The sequence below is a fragment of the Thalia democratica genome, chromosome 4, assembly GCF_965202585.1.
Source record: "Thalia democratica chromosome 4, ktThaDemo2.hap1.1, whole genome shotgun sequence".
In the NCBI taxonomy this organism is placed as follows: Eukaryota; Metazoa; Chordata; class Thaliacea; order Salpida; family Salpidae; genus Thalia; species Thalia democratica.
Genome location: NC_139168.1, coordinates 27,400,741 through 27,421,951, shown reverse-complemented (window position 1 = coordinate 27,421,951; position 21,211 = coordinate 27,400,741). Strand labels below are relative to the sequence as shown.

At 25.2% G+C, this 21,211-nt stretch overlaps 1 protein-coding gene across 1 annotated transcript; it reads left to right on the top strand.

The window, feature by feature from the left end:
* The first annotated feature begins 10,961 nt into the window (after positions 1-10,961).
* LOC145834809 (uncharacterized) lies at positions 10,962-14,273 on the top strand. The gene is made up of 5 exons (XM_082942321.1): positions 10,962-11,153; positions 11,345-11,490; positions 12,258-12,378; positions 13,327-13,489; positions 13,915-14,273. The coding sequence occupies exons 1-5, from the start codon at positions 10,973-10,975 to the stop codon at positions 14,114-14,116; spliced, it is 813 nt and encodes a 270-aa protein (XP_082798447.1). The 5' UTR covers positions 10,962-10,972; the 3' UTR covers positions 14,117-14,273.
* Positions 14,274-21,211: the final 6,938 nt, after the last annotated feature.

Genomic DNA, 21,211 nt, shown 5'->3' with positions numbered 1-21,211 from the left:
GGCCATAAAATTGGCCCTTTTAGGAAACCCTTGTTTATATAAATAAATTAAATACTTTGCACTGGTTTTTCATACTCTTTGGTGAGCTAATAATACTTAATAGTGTATGAAGCAATGCTGATACAGACTTCCTTTTGAAACAAAACAGACATCTTACAAACAACTTTCTTGTTTAGGGCTGTTTGAATTTTTAAAATACAAATTCTGATAAAAAAGATAAAACATTGTTTACAAGGAAATCCTGGCAGGCACTGCTAACACTAAGAAAGTTGTTTAATTTGTTGTATAAAACTTAATTTTCCATGATACGGTGCAAACAGTTTTAAACTAAAGTGAAGCGTTAGAAACTTTCAATTTTATTTAATTGTAGATTATGTGCTAATAAAATAACATGTACAAGTAAGTGTAAATACATCTTAATAAAGTTGTCAATCTTAACTAACATACGAATTAATGATACTTTTTTAACTTAAACTTTCGTTCAAAAATTTATAATTACAAAGGTGACACGTTGGGTAGAAAACTGGATATGTTGCTCCAATTATAACAAAAAAATAAAACGAAATTGTACAACACGTTTTAGTTTTAGAGTTTAAGCTTTAAAATCGCTGCTCCAAGTTTGGCCCTGCTTTAGCTCTAACTACCACTTCAAAATAAGTTAAAGTAATTGTAATTTTAAAGCTAGGAATTGGGCATTAAAATTATATAAAATTCATCACGTTAGCTTAAAAACAAAAACGTTATGTATAGTCGTGAATTTGTACAAAAATGCAGCTGAACTATAGCTGACTGTCATTAATTTTCCTAGTGATTTTTTTTAGGTTTTCTATTTAATATTCGAAAAATTTTTGTCTTTTACATTGTTAAGTTTTAATGCTTAGTTTAAAAACTATTCAATACAATCTAAAATACGAAAAAATGCAAAAGATACTTTTCATAGAACACTGGAGTACGTTCTACAGCTGTTTAATAAAAGAGCTTTATTTACTTATAGGTGTGTCTATTGTAATAAAATCTGAAGCAAACAATGATTTAGCAATTTTAAAGCTTGATTATTAAAGTTTTACTATAGATTTAGTGTTATTTTAAAACGCTAACAACGGTAAAAACTATTTTTTTGACAAGCAACAAAATTTAATTAAAGTAACAATTTTTAAACGATATAACTTTTAATAGTTACTTTAATACATTTAACCTATTACCAAACTTTAAAAAGCAAATTTATGCTTGTTTAAAATTTGAGTAACCATAGTGTTACATGTACTTTTTTAATGAACGATATGATATAAATTTAAAATACTTTTAATTAAGATATGAAATAGAATAAAACGTATAAACTAACGTAAAAAGTTAAAAATGTATTTTTATTATTGTTGTTTCTAATGTTTTGCACATTAAAAGTTTGTTTTATAAACTCATTATAGTGTTAGTTTCGCATTTAAAGTTTTTTCAATTAATAATTTTAAATTCTTTGCTTAAACTGTTTCTGTAAAAAAGCTCGCTCCTTGTAACGTTTGTAATTAGTTTTTTAATTAAAATAACCGTTTTTAAATATTTACTTGCATTCGCATCCTTCTAACTTTTATTAGTGCAAAGTTAACAAACTTTTAAATAAGAAGAAAGGTTTAATAACTGAAAAGTGCGAAACCTAGTTAATATGTAAATAGTTGTTTCGAGTGACTTTTGAAATAGATGTATAAACTTTGTTTTAGGGTAGAGCATGTTGGTAATTAAAAGAAAGTATTTTTAAGATGCAAAACTAGGTTTAAACCACTGGTAAAAAACTTTTTTTTAAAGCAATAACTGTTTAAATGCATTTTTTGAAACAGTATCTCCTCTCAATCTCTAAAGTTTTTTAAATTTCTTTTAGTTGTTTAAAATTTATCAATTACTAATAAATATTTGTTTTACTATTTTTTAACAAGCCTCACAAGGTAAGGCAACATCTAACAAAAACACAATTTGTTACGTTTCTAGTTTAATTATCGACACTGTGGTGCGTTTAATCAGCAAACTGCGACCCGCCAACAAGAAATCAACAACGTGTTTATTATACTCATAAGGAGTTAGTGCCAACAAAACCAGTAAAAGTTTTTATGCTAAGTATTTTAAAATGTGCTCTTGATTTTTTCTGATTTATAATAAAATAACTATAATTAACTACAAATGTGTTTAAATATAAAAGCCTATGTTATTAATCTTTAATTCTATCGTAATTTAATTAAAAAATTTACTATACTTTTTTTTTCAAGGTTTTTTTTTCAGTCAAAATTAAAACGTTAGATGATAGCAATTTCATTTTTAGAAGCTGCTACTTTGAATTTACCTTTGGGGCAAATCACATTGCAAAATAAAACGAAATATTAGTTACACGTTTGACAGCAAATTGTATAACTTGTAATTTCAAGTAGATTACATCTAACCACATGCTGTCAAATAAACACGCGAGAAAACTGTTTTATAACCCGATTTAACGAAACCACATAAACTTTTGTGAAAGCTATCCTTAACACTACAATTTCTTTGAAATAGTATTTACCTGTTATGCAGTTTTACACCTTTTCTTAATACTTCTCTTGAAGTTATTGTAATTGTATTACTAATTAACTATTAGTATGTTTTATCTTGTTGTTAAATCTCATTTATTTATGATTTGTTTAAATGTTTAAAAATAAGAAGTATATTACTTAAAAATATTTACATGGACTGATTAACTTTTAATTATGTTACAAAGATAACGCACCTTATTAAACGGAGACATCTACTTAACAAAATTCTTATTTTTAAAGCTAATAACTTTTGTAAAATAAGCTTAACAATTCAAATAACCTTAATTGGTTTGCTTTTAACATGATTTAAAGTTTAAATTTTTTGAATTAAATTTAATAAAAAAATATTTGATTTCAAACATTTTAATCAATAAAATAGTTATGAATTTTGATGCTATATAAAAAATATAATAACCGTTTCAAACTTTTGATATGCAACATTTTTTTAAATTTTTTAAACTTTTGATCTAATAGTCATTATAGACGGCGCAATCAGCTTCGATGATAGCCGAAGTAAACACTGATATTGGACTACATGAGATACAAATTACTAAAGAAGTATTTTGATTAATTATTGCATATAAATTAAGTAAAGCTTATAGAAGTAAGGTTTAAAGACAAGTATTACTTGAAATACTTTTTAAAAGTTTAAATTTGTTTCCTACTTTTTCCAATATTAAATAAATTGCATTGCATTGCAGTGCAAAAACAAATTGCTTTGCAAAATATATTGCACTATAAAACGATATATCTGATAGTTTTTTAATTAAAAATAACATAACTTTTATGTCATTAATTGCGATCACATTTTTTGTAAATTTCTGAGTAATATATGTAGCAATCTAATTTAAAACCACAATATTTTTCATTAAGGCTTTCTAAAATCGCTCAAGAAAATAAAGTAACGACTTCATATATTTTTTATAAAATTATAAACAAAAGTTTTTCAGTCGTATAAAACGGTCTTTTTAATTTAACAACTTTAAAAATATTAAATTTAAATACTATACAGTTCTGATTTGTTTTGCAAATTAACTAATCGTCTATATAGCATATATTTCAATTATTCTACGCCTTCAAATACTTTTTTTATTTATTTAAACAAGTTGGTTTAATTTTTATATAGTATACTTGGCGACGCTTTGCGAATTGATGTTTTGCTTAAAAAAAAAGCAATTTTTATAAAAACATTTTTTATAAACATTCCTATTAATTTAAAGGAAATCAAATATGTAGAAAATATAAACATTTTTTTATATACTAATACTGTTTGTTAAAAGCTACTTAACTCATATTTTCAGATGCCAAAGGATTTTAATTAAAATACTAAAATTTTGTGTCAAAAAATATTGGTTGCTATAATATTTAAAGTTTGTTTGAACGTTTAATAAAATTTATATACGATCACATTCTTAATTCATAAAGTGTTCTTTTGTTTATTATATCTTATACGTAGGGACCTAAACTAAAACCATAATAACTTTTATGGCGATTTTTTAAAACCGCTCTGAAGATACCGCTTACAATTTAAGCATTCATTAAAATTACTTAAGTACATATTTGTTCCAGTATATACTTATTAAGTTTTTTGTTTATTGTTTAATTATTATAACAGGTACGTACACTAAGGAGGGGGTCAGAAAAGCACGGCGTCACTATAGCACGGGTCGCCAATTAAGCACGGTATTTCACTTTAGCACAAAGGGTTACCTTAGCACGGCGTCAGCTTATCACAGAGTGTCATTTTTGCACCATTTCTTTCTCTTCTGTTTTTTTTTAAAGCGTCTTAAAAAAAAATTTAACTGAGCGTTTTTTTGCACAAATCAAACCTTTTTAAACCTTCATTTGAAAGTTTTTTGATAACACATTTTAATATATATATATTTAAGACTCTGTAAAACATTAAGCAAGTGTTTAAAAACTAAATCAAAATTAAAAGTAAGCACGCATTAGATTCGTAAAAAACTCTTACTTAATTTACAACTTTGTTCTGGTAGTATTTCAATAATTTTCTAAATGTAGTACTTAGTAAAATTTAATCTAGAACAAGTTTATGTTGTATGAAACTAAATTCAATGCTTGAAAAAATACATTTGTTTCCGAAATAAAAGTATAAATTTTTCAAGTTTTTTGATCAAATTAATTAAATTTATAAGATTTTACTTAATTAAATATGGTTCAAACTTAAAATCTTTTCTTAGTTTTACTAAACTTTCTAGACTAAAACAAAAGAAAATGAAAACTTTAAAATGTTAAGATTATTGTATTATCACATGGTATAAAGAACTAAACAACATTATCCATTAAAAACAAAATTAATAAATGATAATACAGTGAAAGTCTCTAAAAGTAGACTTTAATTTGTTTTTAAACAATTTTGTTTTTTTGTATTCTTGAGTGTTTTTACAAACTTCTGAAAAATCTCAGCTTTGTTATAATTTTAAAAAATATATTATTGTAATAATTAGTTGTTATCTTTACTATCTTAATGTATTGTTTATTGTTTTTTAGTCTAAAATATGTATGATTATTAAATAAAAGCTTAAGCATTGTAGGGTTGATTTGAATAGTGTTTTTTAATAGGATGATTTATGAAACTTTTTGTTCAACTGATGAAAAATAAATAAATTTTAATACTCAACATTTTTTGGAACTTTAAGCTTAAAAAAAAAGAAAGTTTTTAATTTGTCTATTATTTTCTAATTGAAAATTATATAAAATTTTTTTAGTACTTTGTATATGTAAAAATGTTAAATACTTAAAGTAATAAAAAAACTAAGATTAAGTTTTTATTAAAAAGCGATAGAAAAATTAAAAACTTTCTTTTTATTTAAGCTTAAAACTCCTAAAAATTATATTTATTAACATTTATTTTTCATCAGTTCAACAAACATTTTCATTAATCCTCCGATTAAAAAACTTTAGTAAGATAAGAAAATTATTAGACGAAAAATAAGGCTCCGTGCAAAATTGACCCACCGTGCTAAAGTAATGCAGAGCAAAAGTGACCCTCCGTACTAAAATGACGCACCGTGCTGAATTGACGACCCGTGCTGACACTAACTTTTTTTAAGTTTTTGCTTAGTAGGCAAATATAAAAATAAGAACTTTTAATAATAGTCTTAGAATTGTTAATAAAAGTATATGTAACAAAAAACTTAAAATATACTATCTTTAACAACTGCAATTTGTACTGAACATTTATAAATTTTACAATTTTTTATTTTTGTAAAATAAATTTTTTCAAAATTATCAGTGAAAAATAATGTTGCATCCTTTGATAACTAAAGAAATATATTATATAACATTAGTTGTGACAGTTTCTATGTGTTTTATGATTTAAATAAAATAATTTTGATTTTTCGGCGAGCTGTTGTACTGTTGAAAAAACATTTTTAACAAAAAAGTTTTTTGTTGTGTTTTATAAAAAAATATAATTAACTACAAATGTGTTTAACTATAAAAGCTTAAGTTGTAATTTTTAACTCTATAGTAATTTAATTAAAAAAAATCACTATACTTTTTTACCAAGACTTGTTTTTCAGTCAAAATTAAAACGTTAGATGAAGGCAATTTCATTTTTGAAAGCTGCTACTTTGAATTTACCTTTAGGGCAAATCACATTGTACCATGAAACGAAATATTAGTTACACGTTTGACAGCAAATTGTATAACTTGTAATTTCAAGTAGATTACATCTAACCACATGCTGTCAAATAAACACATGAGAAAACTGTTTTATAACCCGACTTAACGAAACCACATAAATTTTTGTGAAAGCAATCCTAGATACTACAATTTTACGAAATAGTATTTACCTGTTATGAAGTTTTACATCTTTTCTTAATACGTCTCTTCAAGTTATTGTATTTTTATTAATAGATAATTTTTAGTCTGTATTATCTTATTATTAAATTTCATTTTTTCATGATTTGTAAAAATGTTAGAAAAATAACAAGTATATTAATAAAAAAAATTACATGGACTTATTAATTTATAATTCTGTTATACAGATAACGTACTTGATTGAACGGAGACATCTACTGAACAACATTCTTATTTTTGTATAACAAGTTATACAAGGTAATAGCTTATGCTAAAAAAACACATGAATTTTTGGATAAACTTAATTGTTTTACTTTAAACATGTTTTTAAGTTTATTTATTTTGAATTAAATTCAAAAAAAAGTACTTAATTTTATATATTTTAGTTAACAAAATATTTAAGAATTTTTTTGTTATATAAAAAATATAATAACCGTTTCAAAGTTTTGATATGCAACTTTTTTAAAATTGTTTAAACTTTTGATCTAATAATCATTTTTGGCGGCTTAATCAGCTTCGATAATAGCCGTAATAAATACTGAAGTTGGGCTAAATGAGATACAAATTAAAAAAGAAGTATTTCAATTAGTTATTAATTATAAATTAAGTAAAGCTTATAAAAGTAAAGTGTATTAAATGTGTTACTTAAAGAGAAGTATTACTTGAAATACTTTTTAAAAATTTAAATTTGTTTCCTACTTTTCCAAAATTAAATAAATTGCATTGCATTGCAGTACAAAAACAAATTGCATTGCAATATTTATTGCACTATAAAACAACATATCTGATTGTTTTTAATGTAAAAATCACATAACTTTTATGTCATTAATTGCGACCACATGTTTTGTAAATTTCTGAGTAATATATGTAGCGATCTAATTTAAAACCACAATATTTTTCATTAAGGCTTTCTAAAATTGCTCAAGAAACTAAAGTTACGACTTTATACAATCTTTATAAAATCATAAAAAAAAGTTTTTTAGTCGTATAAAACGGTTATTTTAATTTAACCATTCGAAAATTACAAATTTAAATACTATACAGTTTTGATTTGTTTTGCAAATTATCTGATCGTTTATTAAGCATATGTTTCAAGTACACTTATTATTGGTTTAAAAAACTTGTTTCAATTTTTTTATAGTATACTTGGTGACGCTTTGCCAATTGATGTTTTGCTTTACAAAAGAAGCAATTTTTATAAAAACATTTTTTTATAAACATACCTATTCATTTAAAGAAAATCAAATATTTAGAAAATATAAACTTTTTTTTTATATATAAATACTTTTTGCCAAAAACTACTTAATTTAATATTTTTAGATGTCAAAGAATTTTAATTAAAATACTAAAATTTTGTATCAAAAAAATATTGGTCTCTATAATATTTAAAGTTCGTTTGAATATTTAATTACATTTATATACAATCACACTAATAATTCATAAAGTGTTCTTCTGTTATTATTTATACGACCTAAAATAAAACCATAATAACTTTTATGGCGATTTTCTAAAACCGTATTTCATAACTTTTAACATTGCTATATAAATAATTTACTTTATACGCAAGACGTGTACTTTACAACTAACTAATTTTTTTAGCTAATAAATTAGGTTCAGTAAAGCTTGAAGTTTTATTTTTGTATCAACAAGCTTTTGTTTGCCTAAAACATTGTTTTACACTAAAATTTTTGGAATAGAAATTAATAAAACATAGTAATTTAAAATATTCTAGTAAACAAACAATTTAAAAATTAAGTTGCTTTTGACATTTTTTCAAAACTATGAATTTGTTTATATTATTTTCTATGAATAAACAAAATTATTCATTTGATAAAAAGATATTAAGGTTATAAAGTTTTGTATAAACAATGACATATTCCATCTAAATTACTGATAGCAACATAGACAAACTATTGAAAGTAACATGTTTTAATTGATCAATCTTTTGATGTAATAATTATTGTTGATGTTGCAAAATACCTCAACTTATTTGATTATGGTAATAAATGAAAAATAATGCTTGATTAAGTCAGAGACCGGCAAACTGCGGTTCTCAAACTGTGTCAAATATGTGGCCTGCGAGGTACTTTTCAGTTAAAAGTTCACATTTTCGTGATGAAATAAAAGTTGTCGTAAAAAGTTGCAAATAGGCGCTTAGTTTAATAATGACTCTTTACTAGTGCTCTTTTATCGCTGTTTTATAAAATTTTTGTCATTAAACAGTGTATTTATATTACTTACTACAGCCGTTTAAAACAATTGCGGCTCGCAGAATATTTTTTTTTAGAGAGCGGCCCGCCACTCAAAAGGCTACAAACCCCTGGACTAAATGATACACTGTAGTAAAATAAGCTGTTAAATATTTAAAAAGTATTTTTATTAATTTTTTTTAGTAAATTTAAAATATTGCAAAATGTTAAAAGCTATACAAATATCTTACTTGAAAAGTAAACTCAAGAACTTTAATAAAAAATAGAATTTATTTTCTACAAAGTATACATGAGTAGATTGCAGTGCAAAAACGGCATTGCACGATTTATTGCACCATATTACTTAATATCTGTTGTTATCTTATAATTGATTTATATTATTTTATGACGTTAACTGTAACCACATGTTTTACACATAACGTACATTTCTGTGTAATATAGATAATGTAGCAGTCTAATTCAAAACCCCATTATTTTATCTTTAAATTTTCTAAAATCGCTCAAGAAACCAAATTTACGACTTTATTTAACCTTTATAAATTCAGTAACCAAATTTTGTAGTTGTATAGAAATAGTTTTCTTAAACTAACCATTAAAAAATATCTAAATTACATTTTATACAATTTTGATTAGTTTTGCAAAAAATCTAGTTGTTCATTAAACTTATGTCTTACAAATGTTGCTCCTTTAAAAGAACTTTTTTTTTATTCAAAAACACGATTTTGAACTTTATATAAAATACTTAAGCAATGCTTTGTAAATAGATGATTTACTTAGAAAAAAATAATTGAAAAATAAAATTTATTCATAATCAACTTTATTTATTACAGAAAAACTGTATACTTTTGAGATATAAAACAATTTATTTCATACTAGTCTTACTCGTTGAATATACTTCGCTTTTAAATTATCAAACAAATGATTGCCATAGAATTTCACAGTTTTAAAAATGCAGCATCAAAAAAAATATTAGTCTCTGTAGTATATAAAATTTGTTAAAACATTACATATTGTTTATGTATGACCACATTCCTTATCCATAAACGTTTCTCTGTATATGAAGTGTTATATGAAGCGACTTAAACTAAAACCATAAACATTTTATGGCAATTTTGTAAAACCGCTTTAAAGACCTAGCTTACAACTAAAGCATATATTAAAATTACTTAAGGATAAATTTTGTTCGATGAGTCCTAAATAAGTTATTAAAGTTTAAATATTTCAGATAAATACTTACACCTGAGTTAACAGTAGTGAGCATTGTTATCCCGTCAAAGACAATTTAACCTATCAGGGGACAATGAGCAGTAAGGAAGAAAATAAGTCAATTAATAATTTACTAGTAAAAGGGGAAAATACTTTTAATTTTTTGAAAAGTAGGCGATTATGAAAAGATTTTAATAAAACCTGTTTTAAACAAAACTATGTTTTCATAAAAATATTTTATGTTTTTTTTTTTTGTAAAAACAATTTGTTTTGAGATAAATTTTACTGCTGATTACTTTAAAAAAACATCACTAAAATTTTTTAAATTGTTTTAAACTTGTAGATAAAAACTTATATCAAATGACAATTGAATCGATCACATCTTCATTACTAAGCTTAGTTGTGCTTTAAAATTAATAAATAAAAATAAAGATAAAAACTATATTTACTGTACATTTCCACTTTTTTACAAATGTAATTGTTTGCTTTTTAATGAATTAACATTTTCAAAATTTATGGTTAAATAGTTTGTTACATCATTTTTTGACTTTTAATAATATGTTATTTAACATTAGCTGTGACAGTCACGATATTTTGGTTAAATTAAATCAAGCAACAAGTATCTAATGATCATACAACACTTAATAAATGTCGCAACTTGAACCACAGAGTTATTTAGTGACGTCAACCGAGCGTACGATCACCGTGTTTTCGACACAAAAAAGTCGTTAATCTTCAAGTAAGGCCTGTAGGCAGAACTGCACAATGTTATAAAACATAATTTTATACAATATAAATGCGTTTTACTTAATCGCTGCAGGCTAAATTATCAAGCATATATATTGTATGCACAAAAAGCCATTTGAGTATACAGCAAGTTGTAGATTGTCGTAACACGAAAGAAAATTGTTAAGTTTTTGTAGAAGCTTTAAACTTTCTAAACTTGTTTTATACTTATTTTAAGTGTTTTTTAATTAAAAGATTTAAAAACTGTAACACTAATTAAATTCGTATAGACCTTTTTATTTATTTATTTTTTAGAAACTTGTGCAAATTTTTAAATACTGTTTATTAAACGTCAAACAGTATAAACTACTATTTTAATGTTAGTAACTTATTTTTTTCAAAATTCACAATTTTAAACAACTTAGCTTCAAACAATTTCAGGTTTACAAAATAACAATGAAGCTCGTATCAGTTTTAGTTTTATTCAGCGTCATAGCTTTTTGCCATTCAATGCCACCAGGTATGGAAAAAATGATGATGGAAAAAGTGCAGTTAATCAACAGCGACGGTACGTGGAACATGGAGATGTTTAAAAAGTTCTTTGAAATGATGAAAATGTTGCAAAAAATGTTTGAAGGTTGAAAATATGTTTTTACGTTGCTGCAATATATACATTGTTTTTTTTGGTAGTGTTAAGCATTTTTTAACGATCACGAACTTGCTCAATTTGAAGCAATGTACGGCGTTACTTAATTGAAAAAAGTAATTCACGAAATTTTATTTTAAATGGTCAATTATATTTTTATTTTTATATCAAACACTTTCAAGGCATGAACAAGGACAAAGGCGGGTGGGGTGAATGCGAGGGGTTGTCGTGGGGTGACAAGAAGTCGTGGAATGACAAGTCCTGGTTGGACGAACTCAACTACGAATACGAGAAACCTGAGAGGATTGAAACAGAAGATCAACCGGAAGTTAGTTTGAATTTACATTTGATTTTTATAGTTTTCAAATAAAGTAAAAGTATAAAAATATTCAAAGCTGAAACTGATGCTGAATTATAAATTTTAAGAAAAAGTTGTGTGTTCTTAAAATGTTTTATAACGGAATGATTTTTTAAACTTCTTCTTGTTGGTTTTGTAAGCTAAAGCTTGTATATTAGTGTGATTTTAAAATACTAGCGCAGTGTTTGACTTCAGTAAAATCTTTTTGATTCGTTTAACTTTGTTAGTACAACGGGTTTCAAACTTGTTTTAACTAATTTAATCCTCATGTTAACATTAAAACTATTAAGCTTTTATTCTTTTTATGATTAAAAATTTCAAAAGTCAATTTTATTTTTAATTTTATACAAACCAGTATTAGACACAAAATAGATTACAATTTTTGTATTTAAATTAAAAAAGGTTGCCATGTTAAACTTTTTAGTATCAAATTTAAATGTTAGAACTATAAGTAAATAGAAATTAGAAAACGAAACTAAAACTATTTAATTCATTATTCAACTTATTGCACTATATAAACAATTTCGATGCTGTTTCTTAAAAGAATATAAAATGAAATAAAAACTTACTTTAAACTTTTTAACTAAGCAGTTTTACTAATTTTGGAGATTGATATTTTACAGGTTTATCATACATAACAAGACGACAGAATTAAATTAAATATTTCACTTTTACTTGTACACCTTCTTAGTTGCTGATATTCTAACTAAAGTGTAATCTATTTATCAAATGTGCAGAGCGGTGAGTACGTCGTGTACACGATGAAAGCGGCCAAGTGGGCGTGCACCGAAATGGTGAGCGACAACAGAAAGTGCGCCACCAGCAAAATGTTCAAGAAGCTGTTCGACTACATCAACAGTCAGTTTTATTTTGAAAAGTTCAATAAGCTCACTTGTTTGCAGTTTAAACGGTGTTAGACGAACAAATGTATATGTAGGCAAAATAATAGACGGTTTTAGTTTTGTGATCCTGACAAGGAAAATTAAATTCGATTGCTGAGCTAAAAAACTTTTAGTTGTAACGCAGTAAGTGAATTTTGTTTGAATAAAGTTTTTAGAAACAATACACAGTAGTAAAAATAAAATCAGCGATGTTTAAAGATGTACTCAATCAATTAACGCACGTATATTAATATTTAAAAAAAAAAAGTTGTAATATGTACTGGAGTTGTTTTAGTTGATAGAAAAATATTTTCAATCAAAGAAATATTAAACTGTTTACTAACAAAAACTTAGAAAAAAAACAAAAAAAAAGTTTTCAACTTTTAAATAAAGTTTTTAGACGTACCAAACAGACAATAACAGTCGAGCCACTAATGTTTAGCTTGATTACTTTAAGCGAAAACAACATGCTGTATAATTGATCATACTTAAGTTTTTTATTAAGTCGATTTTTAGAAAAATTTTAAAAGTTGTAACTTTTAACAACATTTCAATATAAATACAGAATGAATTTATAGTAAGAAATAGAAACATAGCGTTTCGATTTAAAAAAATTTTAAGCCATATTGGCGTATTACTCGAACGAAGTCACATCTTCATTTTAAAGTCATTTTTTCAGAAAAGTAGAAAACTACTAAAGTTTTTAATTTAAATGACTTTTTATTTTAACAAGAGATAAAACTCAAACAAAATTTGTTGCATATAGTTGACAAAGACAGACTATTTCGCGCATACAAATTGTTAAGTGAGCAGAAAAATTTAAAGTACTGGAAAGTAGAAAAATTAAGCCAATAAAAATACAGCTATATTTTCTGTAGTTTTTAAAACAAAATTGGTGCAAAAAAAAACTTGCGTTATGTTTCAGACAACGACATTAAAATGACCATACCGGTTGCAACGAAAATTGAGGGAAACAAATACACCGAATGCTTTTACCTTCCTGAGAGGCATCAGGAAAACACGCCTGAACCCGATGCCGAATCAGGAGTGTTCATAATGGAGAAACCTGATTTGAAACTCCTTTCTTTGTAAGTTAAAAAAACTGCTGAAGTGTTGTTTATAAGGTCTTTTTGTAACTCGCTGATGAGTATTACAGATGTAAAAAAACAGCTAAGAGTTATGTAATATCAGTTAAAAATATTTTATAAGTTGACTATTTAAATTTTGGTTTTATTTTATAAATATTTTATGCAAACCTTAATTATATCACAACTGCTTTTTATAGAAAAGTTTATTTTTAATGTTATGATAAAAACACTATGTATTTTTCTCGTTACCATTAACTGCAACTTTTTTTTAATTTTAATACAAGACAGCCAAAAAAACTGTTCAGTCCTACTTAACGTGTTTTCGTTTTATTTTCTATATATTTATATTATTAAACAATATTAATGTTTCTCTTAAGTTTGAAAACATTTTTTTAATCTCCATCATTTTATCTCTTTTTTTCTAGGAAATTCGAAGGCTGGGGTTACGACGACCAAATGTGGGAGGACCAGCTGGAAAAACTGAAAAACTACGTAGGAGAGGAAGGCCAGCACGATTATGAGGAGAATTTCCACATCACTGCCGTCTTCACCGATCCGACCAAGGGGTTCAGGGAGCCGGGGAAGAAGATCGAACTGCACAGCGAAGTGTGGCTTGTAGCGCAATAAACATTTTTTCAGCAATTTTTCATTTATCAAAATGTTTTAGAATATTTCTTATCATTTACTACACATAAAAGAACCATAGTGAATAAAGTTTAACTTAAATTACTTGAGTAAATTTTTATTGAATTTGTGTTTTTTAATAAACAACTTTATCAAGATATTTTTTAGCTGTGTATTTTTTTAATTCTTAGTTTATAGTTTACACACAAGACTAACTATTACCGTAAGTTTATTAAAATAGTAAAAAGTATTAACAACATTTTTCTTAATTTATAACTGTTATACACTTAATAAAAAAAAAATTAATTGTTTATTTAAGTATTGTAACAAGCTGAAATCTAAATACAATATTTTCTAAACAAAAGTTTTAACCAGAGTCGATAGTTTATATAAGGTGTCAAAATAATCTGTTTATGGTCACTATCATAATCGTGTTAATATGTCTTCAAAAACTAATAAAGCATAAAGATGAAGATCTACTACAGTGCTAACTTTAAAATTAAAATATAACCTTTAAGTATATACAGTATATATTGAAAACTTAAACTTGAAATCTTAAAACGTTCTTAATACTTTTGAACAATTTGCTTAAAATTTACCCCTTTTTTCGTTTAAACCAAAAAGGTATAAAATTCGATTAAAATAATTATTAATGATTAAATAAACCAATAAAATTTTAGCAAAGTCTGTTTGTTCGTTTTATTTTAACTATATACAATATAAATCAAATACAAAACAGACACCTTGATATATTTACAACGTGCAGACTGTAAAGGCTTTACGTCGATAAACAAATACATCGACGGTATAACACAATTAAAAGTTGCAAATGTTATACGAAGTGTTTAGTGTTTTTATAAAATTATAAATTATTTAAAAAGTTGTTCTTCAACATGAAACATGTAATCAAAATTGCTTATTGGCAGTTATACTAAACATTTTAAAATTTATTTTCAAGATAATTTATTTGCACGAACGACGTTTATATTCGGCTAACTAGCTCGGGCGTATATTTTAAAAAGGGAGCATTTTTAGTTTGCTAATAGGAGTTTTGGTTTGCTATAAAAATATTTTCTATAGATGAATTTTAAATAAAAACTAGTTATTAATCTTAATTAAAGTTTAAAGATTTAATGTTAACTTTAACAATTAACTTAAGCTTTAAGCCTTAAGCTATTTAAGATTTAGTATAATAATATCGATTTTATTTACATGGTGTTTAACTACGTGCAAATATGTAGACTTATTCACAAACCGATTGAAATGACAACACTTGTGAATTTTACATTAAACAAAAGCACAAAATTTAACTCGTATTGCTTATAAAAATGTTCTATGTCCTAGTCAGGAGAGTTTTTTTAAATGGAAAATAGTATATAGTTGTATATTATTCTATTATGAAGAGAGATAATTTCATAGAGACTTATGTTTCATAGATAGTTTAAAACTTTGATAAGAACCAATCTGTATAACATAAATATAACTGAAAGCTGTAAAGGAAACTTTGTAAAATTCACCGTTATCTATTTAACTGCTTTTGGTATATTTTACGCTGCAAAAGTCAAGCAAAAGTGTTTTTTTTTTTTGTAAACCGCACAAAACCTAAATTATTAGTTTAGTTAAGTTAATTTTTCTAAAAGTAAAGCTCTAAGGATATACAAAAACAAAAATTATAGGTATACCTAAAAAATTAAAAACAGCTTTTATAAAGTTTTTAGTTTATAAATGATAGTAAAAAAGCGTTAGTAAATAGGGCCACGAACAGAAAAGGGGTAAAAGAGTGAGCCATGAGGTCATAATTTGAAACTTACACTAGATATTCTCGAGTTGCAGATGAAGAGCAAAAAAATAATAATTTTAGGTGTTTTTTCTAGTAGTATTTGAGTAATCTTATTGAAGGGGGCCATGGCTTTATTAATTTCTTTAAAGGGGGCCATTTGCGAAAAAGTTTGGGAAACCCTGATCTAAATTCTCACCCTAATGAGTGTCTAAAGCGTTTATGTTTCACTAACAATTAAGGTTCAATCATTCATGCTTGCAACAATTTCAAGTAAATGGGACTCATGTAAAAAAGCAAAGTGGTATGTTTCTTGTAGAAAAAATACTTTTTAACCACTATCAATAAAATTATTTTAATTATTGAAATAAAATTTTGTTCAACAAGTTTAAAATATAAGACTTTATTTTAATTAAAAATTGTTAAATAATTAACTATCTTAGCTTTTTAAGTAAATTATAGTTTTATATTGTATTTAAAAAAAATTAAATAACAAATTTATATACTGGCGTAATTTTTTATTAAATTGTAAACTAACTACAATAAACTTTATGTAACTAAAAAAAATACTAACAAACATATCAAATAACATTTTGTTGAAAATGCTTTATCGTTGTATTTAAAGTTTTGAAAACGTTATAACTAGAAATATGTACAATGTAATCATAAAATTTAAACTATAATACTAAAACTTATACTACATTCCTTTCGCAGTTCCTCAGCAAAATATAACAAGTTTTACCCTCACTCCAAGTACGTACGGCAAATGGACAGATTCGTTTCTTTGATCTACAACCTCAACTGCATCTTCAACTTCTTGGGTATTTTTCAAAAACAACGGACAGTTATTGTTTCCTTCCGATTACTTCATATTTGCAACTAGTTCTAACATAAACGAACCATCTTAACAGACGGAGACCCATCAGTATACTCGAAGAAGAAATTATTAGAAAAAGAAAGATTGTAGAGAACAACTATGGTAGTAGAATTTGTGAAAATATTTGTTGTTAATATTGAAAAGTATTTTCAGTTATTTATTAAACTTTTAGACTAATGTAAAAAATTTCGAACAGCGAATCCGGCTTGAGAGATTTAAGTTTTAGAACCGTCGTCTAAAATCTTGTACAATTATTATAGTTATAATGAAAGAGAAAAGTTCATAACAATTGTCGTTTAATACCGACTATTGTACACTAATAAGTTTATTTATCAAACAAAAAATTATTTTCTTAAATTGTTAAACACGTTTATACTTTTTAAAATAAAAATCAAATGAAACTGGAGTAGTTCTTTTAACAGAGAACTGTAAGATTTTTAATATTTGTAGTAGTCTACTGTTTATTTAATTTATTTAGAGAACAAAAAGTATTATTTGGCTGGTGTACAAAATATTTTGCTCAATTAAAAATTAACTAAAAAGTATACAGTAAGAAAAGATTTTTTTGAAGTTCAGCTTTTAGATTACTAAAATCTTATAAATAACTTACCAACAAACAGAAATTTAAGAAAACTTGTCATAGCTTAAGTTTTATAAAAAAAGCTACACTCTTTAAAAGAAAAAATGATTTTAGTTTGTTTTGATAAAAAGTAAGTTACAAAATTTTATAAGTATAAATTGATTTTAAAATTTAAAAAATTATCTTTTTTTTTTTAGATACATCTTTTGTTACTTTTCTCTACTCAATAGAATTATAAAAAATAAATAATTAAATTGTTTAGAAAATATATTGTTATGTTTTTTTTAAGATAACTATTTTAACTATCGTTACTAGGATAAAATGTAGAAACTACTGCTAGTTTCGCAACAGCTACATTATTTTGGAACGGGTCACTTTTGCACGAGTGTCACTTTTGCACAAAGACACTTTTGCACGAGGGGACACTTTTGCACGGCGAATCTTTTGCACGAGCGTCACTTTAGCACAAGAGGACACTTTTGCACAGCGTCACTTTTGCACGCAGGGTCACTTTTGCACGAGGTGACACTTTTGCACGGCGACTCTTTTACACTGAAGGTCACTTTTGAACGGCGTAAAAACTAAAAAAATAAAGAAAACAGTTTTTAAAGTGTTTAATAAACATTTTTTTTTATCAAAACCACGATGTAGAGTAATAATTAAAACGAAACTGAAGAGAAAGTTCGAGCTTTGAGACAAAATCAATACTCTTGTTTTATTAAAACTTTTTATTTACTAACGCCTCTGCTGATAAGCAAGTGAGGTTTCTGGCTGCCTGTGACGTAACAATAATGGTTGTGGATGATTTGACCGGTGTTTGTCTAGCCTCTTGCGCTGAAAAACTTCTACTGGCTGAAAACTTCCCACCTTCTCACCGCACAGCTCGCCGAAAATTTCACGCGCCTGCATCTGCCGGATTTCATCGGGGATTTCCCATTTCTGAAGAAATTTTTCTCTCACGTCCGACTGCCGCGTCTCCTTCTAACTCCTGTGTGACACAATAAGAAAGTTTTTTTGATTTGATTTTATGATTGGATTTTTACTTTGCATAACTAAAACATATAATATGCATTTGGTGCTGTAATAAATTTCTTCTTTTAAACAAAAAACTATATAAAATATATAAAAACGTTGAATACTAATTGTTTATGTTACTACAAATTTTTTAAATTTAATCTCTTACTGTTAACAAAGTTTCTGATAAACTGAGGTATAAATGTTTATCAATTAGTCAAGGAACACAAATTTACAAAATCTCAAGATATAGAGAAGTGAGTTAGCATTTAAAAACATATGTTAAATTAAAAATATACAATAAACCTAACTTGTGACGTAGTAAAATTTTTTTTTTTTTTTGAATTTTTTAGAATTCTAAAACGCGTAACTAAACGAGAGTGCGTAACGTCACGAGTGCGTAAAGATGCAAGAGGTTACTCTATATAAAAACCTCATATTAAGCACTAAAATTAAAAAAAATTTACTATATAAAAAAGTCTAAGTTACTTTTTAAAAAAATACTTATTTATTTCAAAATTTAGCATTTTTTAAACAACCATAGCTAATTTTTTAGAATCAATTTTAATTAATATCAAATCAAAGTTTTGTATTTGCACAGGTATAAACTGACTGACATAAAATTAATACCTAATTATTTCTTATTAAACAAAAACTATTATATTGAAATAAAATATTTTGCTAGTAACTTGGAAAGCATTACCAAACTCATTAATATCTTGTATACAAAAGTTAAGATAAACAGAAAAATAAAAAACAAAGTTTATTCAGGCTGAGCAAGAAATTTGTAAAACAAACTACAGGTAGTATCAACTAATGACAAAAATATTTCTCTAAAACATGTGATTTAATCTATCAAAAAAAAAAACAATTCTCAATACAATTAAGAAATAAAAGGCAGAGTTTAGTCAGACTTTGCTTTGAATAGACATAATTAACAAATATAGCAAAATCTGTTTGATATTTCACTAACTGCAAACCAATAAGGTCAAAGGTGAAAATTTTATTTTTTATATAAATTTTAATTTAAAATATACAAAAACTTTTAAACGAATTAAAAAAAAAGTAAAATTTAGTCAGAATTAGCTTTCAATACACAGAATATACTAGTAAATCAAAATATATTTGATATTTTACTGTTTGTAAACTTGCAAAACTAATATTTGTCAATCAACCTACAAAAATTAAGAATTTATACTAAAAAAAAATCTAAAAACGTTTTTAAACCAAATTAAAAACGTTCAAATGTAGAAAATTAAAAATTTATATTAGAAGAAATTAAACCTAGTTTAAAGAGACCTATATTATTTGAATACGTAGTTTTTTTTAGCAATGTTAAACTATAGATTTGTAAAAATTTGTAGAAGGATAGTTATAAATTAAATAATATTTAACTTAACGAACAAATATTAATAATTTATAATATAACAAATTTTTATCATTTGAAGTTTAAACTGCATTCTTTAGTAAAAGAAATATCTTGTGTTGGTCTGCTGTTTTAAACTTAATCTTTTTAATCTTATACAATAAATAAGTTTATTCTTTTTTAAATTTGCAACGATCTATACAATATCACAGATATTACTTTTCGTATTTGTTATATCGAAAATCTAAACGATAACTAAGATAATTTTTTGATAATTTTTATTTAAACTACAATATAATTTTATAAAACAAAAATATCTATTTAATTGGAAGATATCAAGGTTACCACTCTTTAAGACAAAAAAGTGTCCTAAGGTAATTAAATTTCGTCCTAAGTAACCTAAAACAGCCCTAAGTCATTATGAAACTTTACAAGCCATTGAAAATGTTTTTGTTTATTAAAAAAAAAAAAAAAATCATTACATTTACAAAATTGGGCATAAAATAAAAAAAAATTCAACTGACTCAACTAAATCTCATTCAAATTCAAATAAAAAGCTGTCCTGAAGTTTTTAAAAGTTCTAAAACTATTCTGAGTTTTTTCTATAAAACAAAACTATCCTGAGTCAGCCTGAGTTAAATACATTTTTAAAGTATCATTAGTTATCCTTATCTGTATTGAGTCATACTAACATTTTCAAAAACTTAAATTTATCCTGAGTGTCCTGAAAATCTTGAGTGTTTGGCAACCCTGAGATATAACCAGTTTTATAAAAGTTTTTGATACAACACAAAAGTATAAAAAACAAATTAACAAAAGCCTATTTTTTCAGAACTTCTTAAAAGTTCAAAAAAATCTACGCTTTCTGTTTTTCTTAATAAAATTATTAAAAATTTTCAAACAAAAACAGTTTTCAGAAATAACATTTTGAAAACTTATGGCCTTATAGTAATAAAAGTATTTTTTTTAGTCAAAAAATACTTGATAAAAAAAGTGGGAACGGGTCTAAATTGCGCGAAGACAAAATTGCACGAGGTTACTTAATTTCACGTGGGGACTAAATTGCACGAGAACAAAATTGCACGAGTGAACAAAATTGCACGAAAATACTTTTTCACGAAGACTAGTTTGCACGCGGGCTAAAAATTGCACGAGGGGAAAAAATTGCACGAAGACTATTTTGCACGGAAGCTCAATTTTGCACGAATTTCATTTTTGCACAAAAGGTCAATTTTGCACGACAGAAAGTTTTCAAGGAGGGTTAATTTTGCACAAAAGAATACTAACTTAAAATAACTAAATAAAAAATATATTAAAATCTTTATATTTTATAAAAAAATAATAAGTATGTATTAGTGTATTTAATTTTAATTTAGTTAGGTTTATATCATTTATTTATTTTTTTAAATTTATTTAGCTTTTTTTTAATTGAAATTAATTTATAATGTTTAAAAACTAATATAAATTAAAAGAGTTTTTAATAA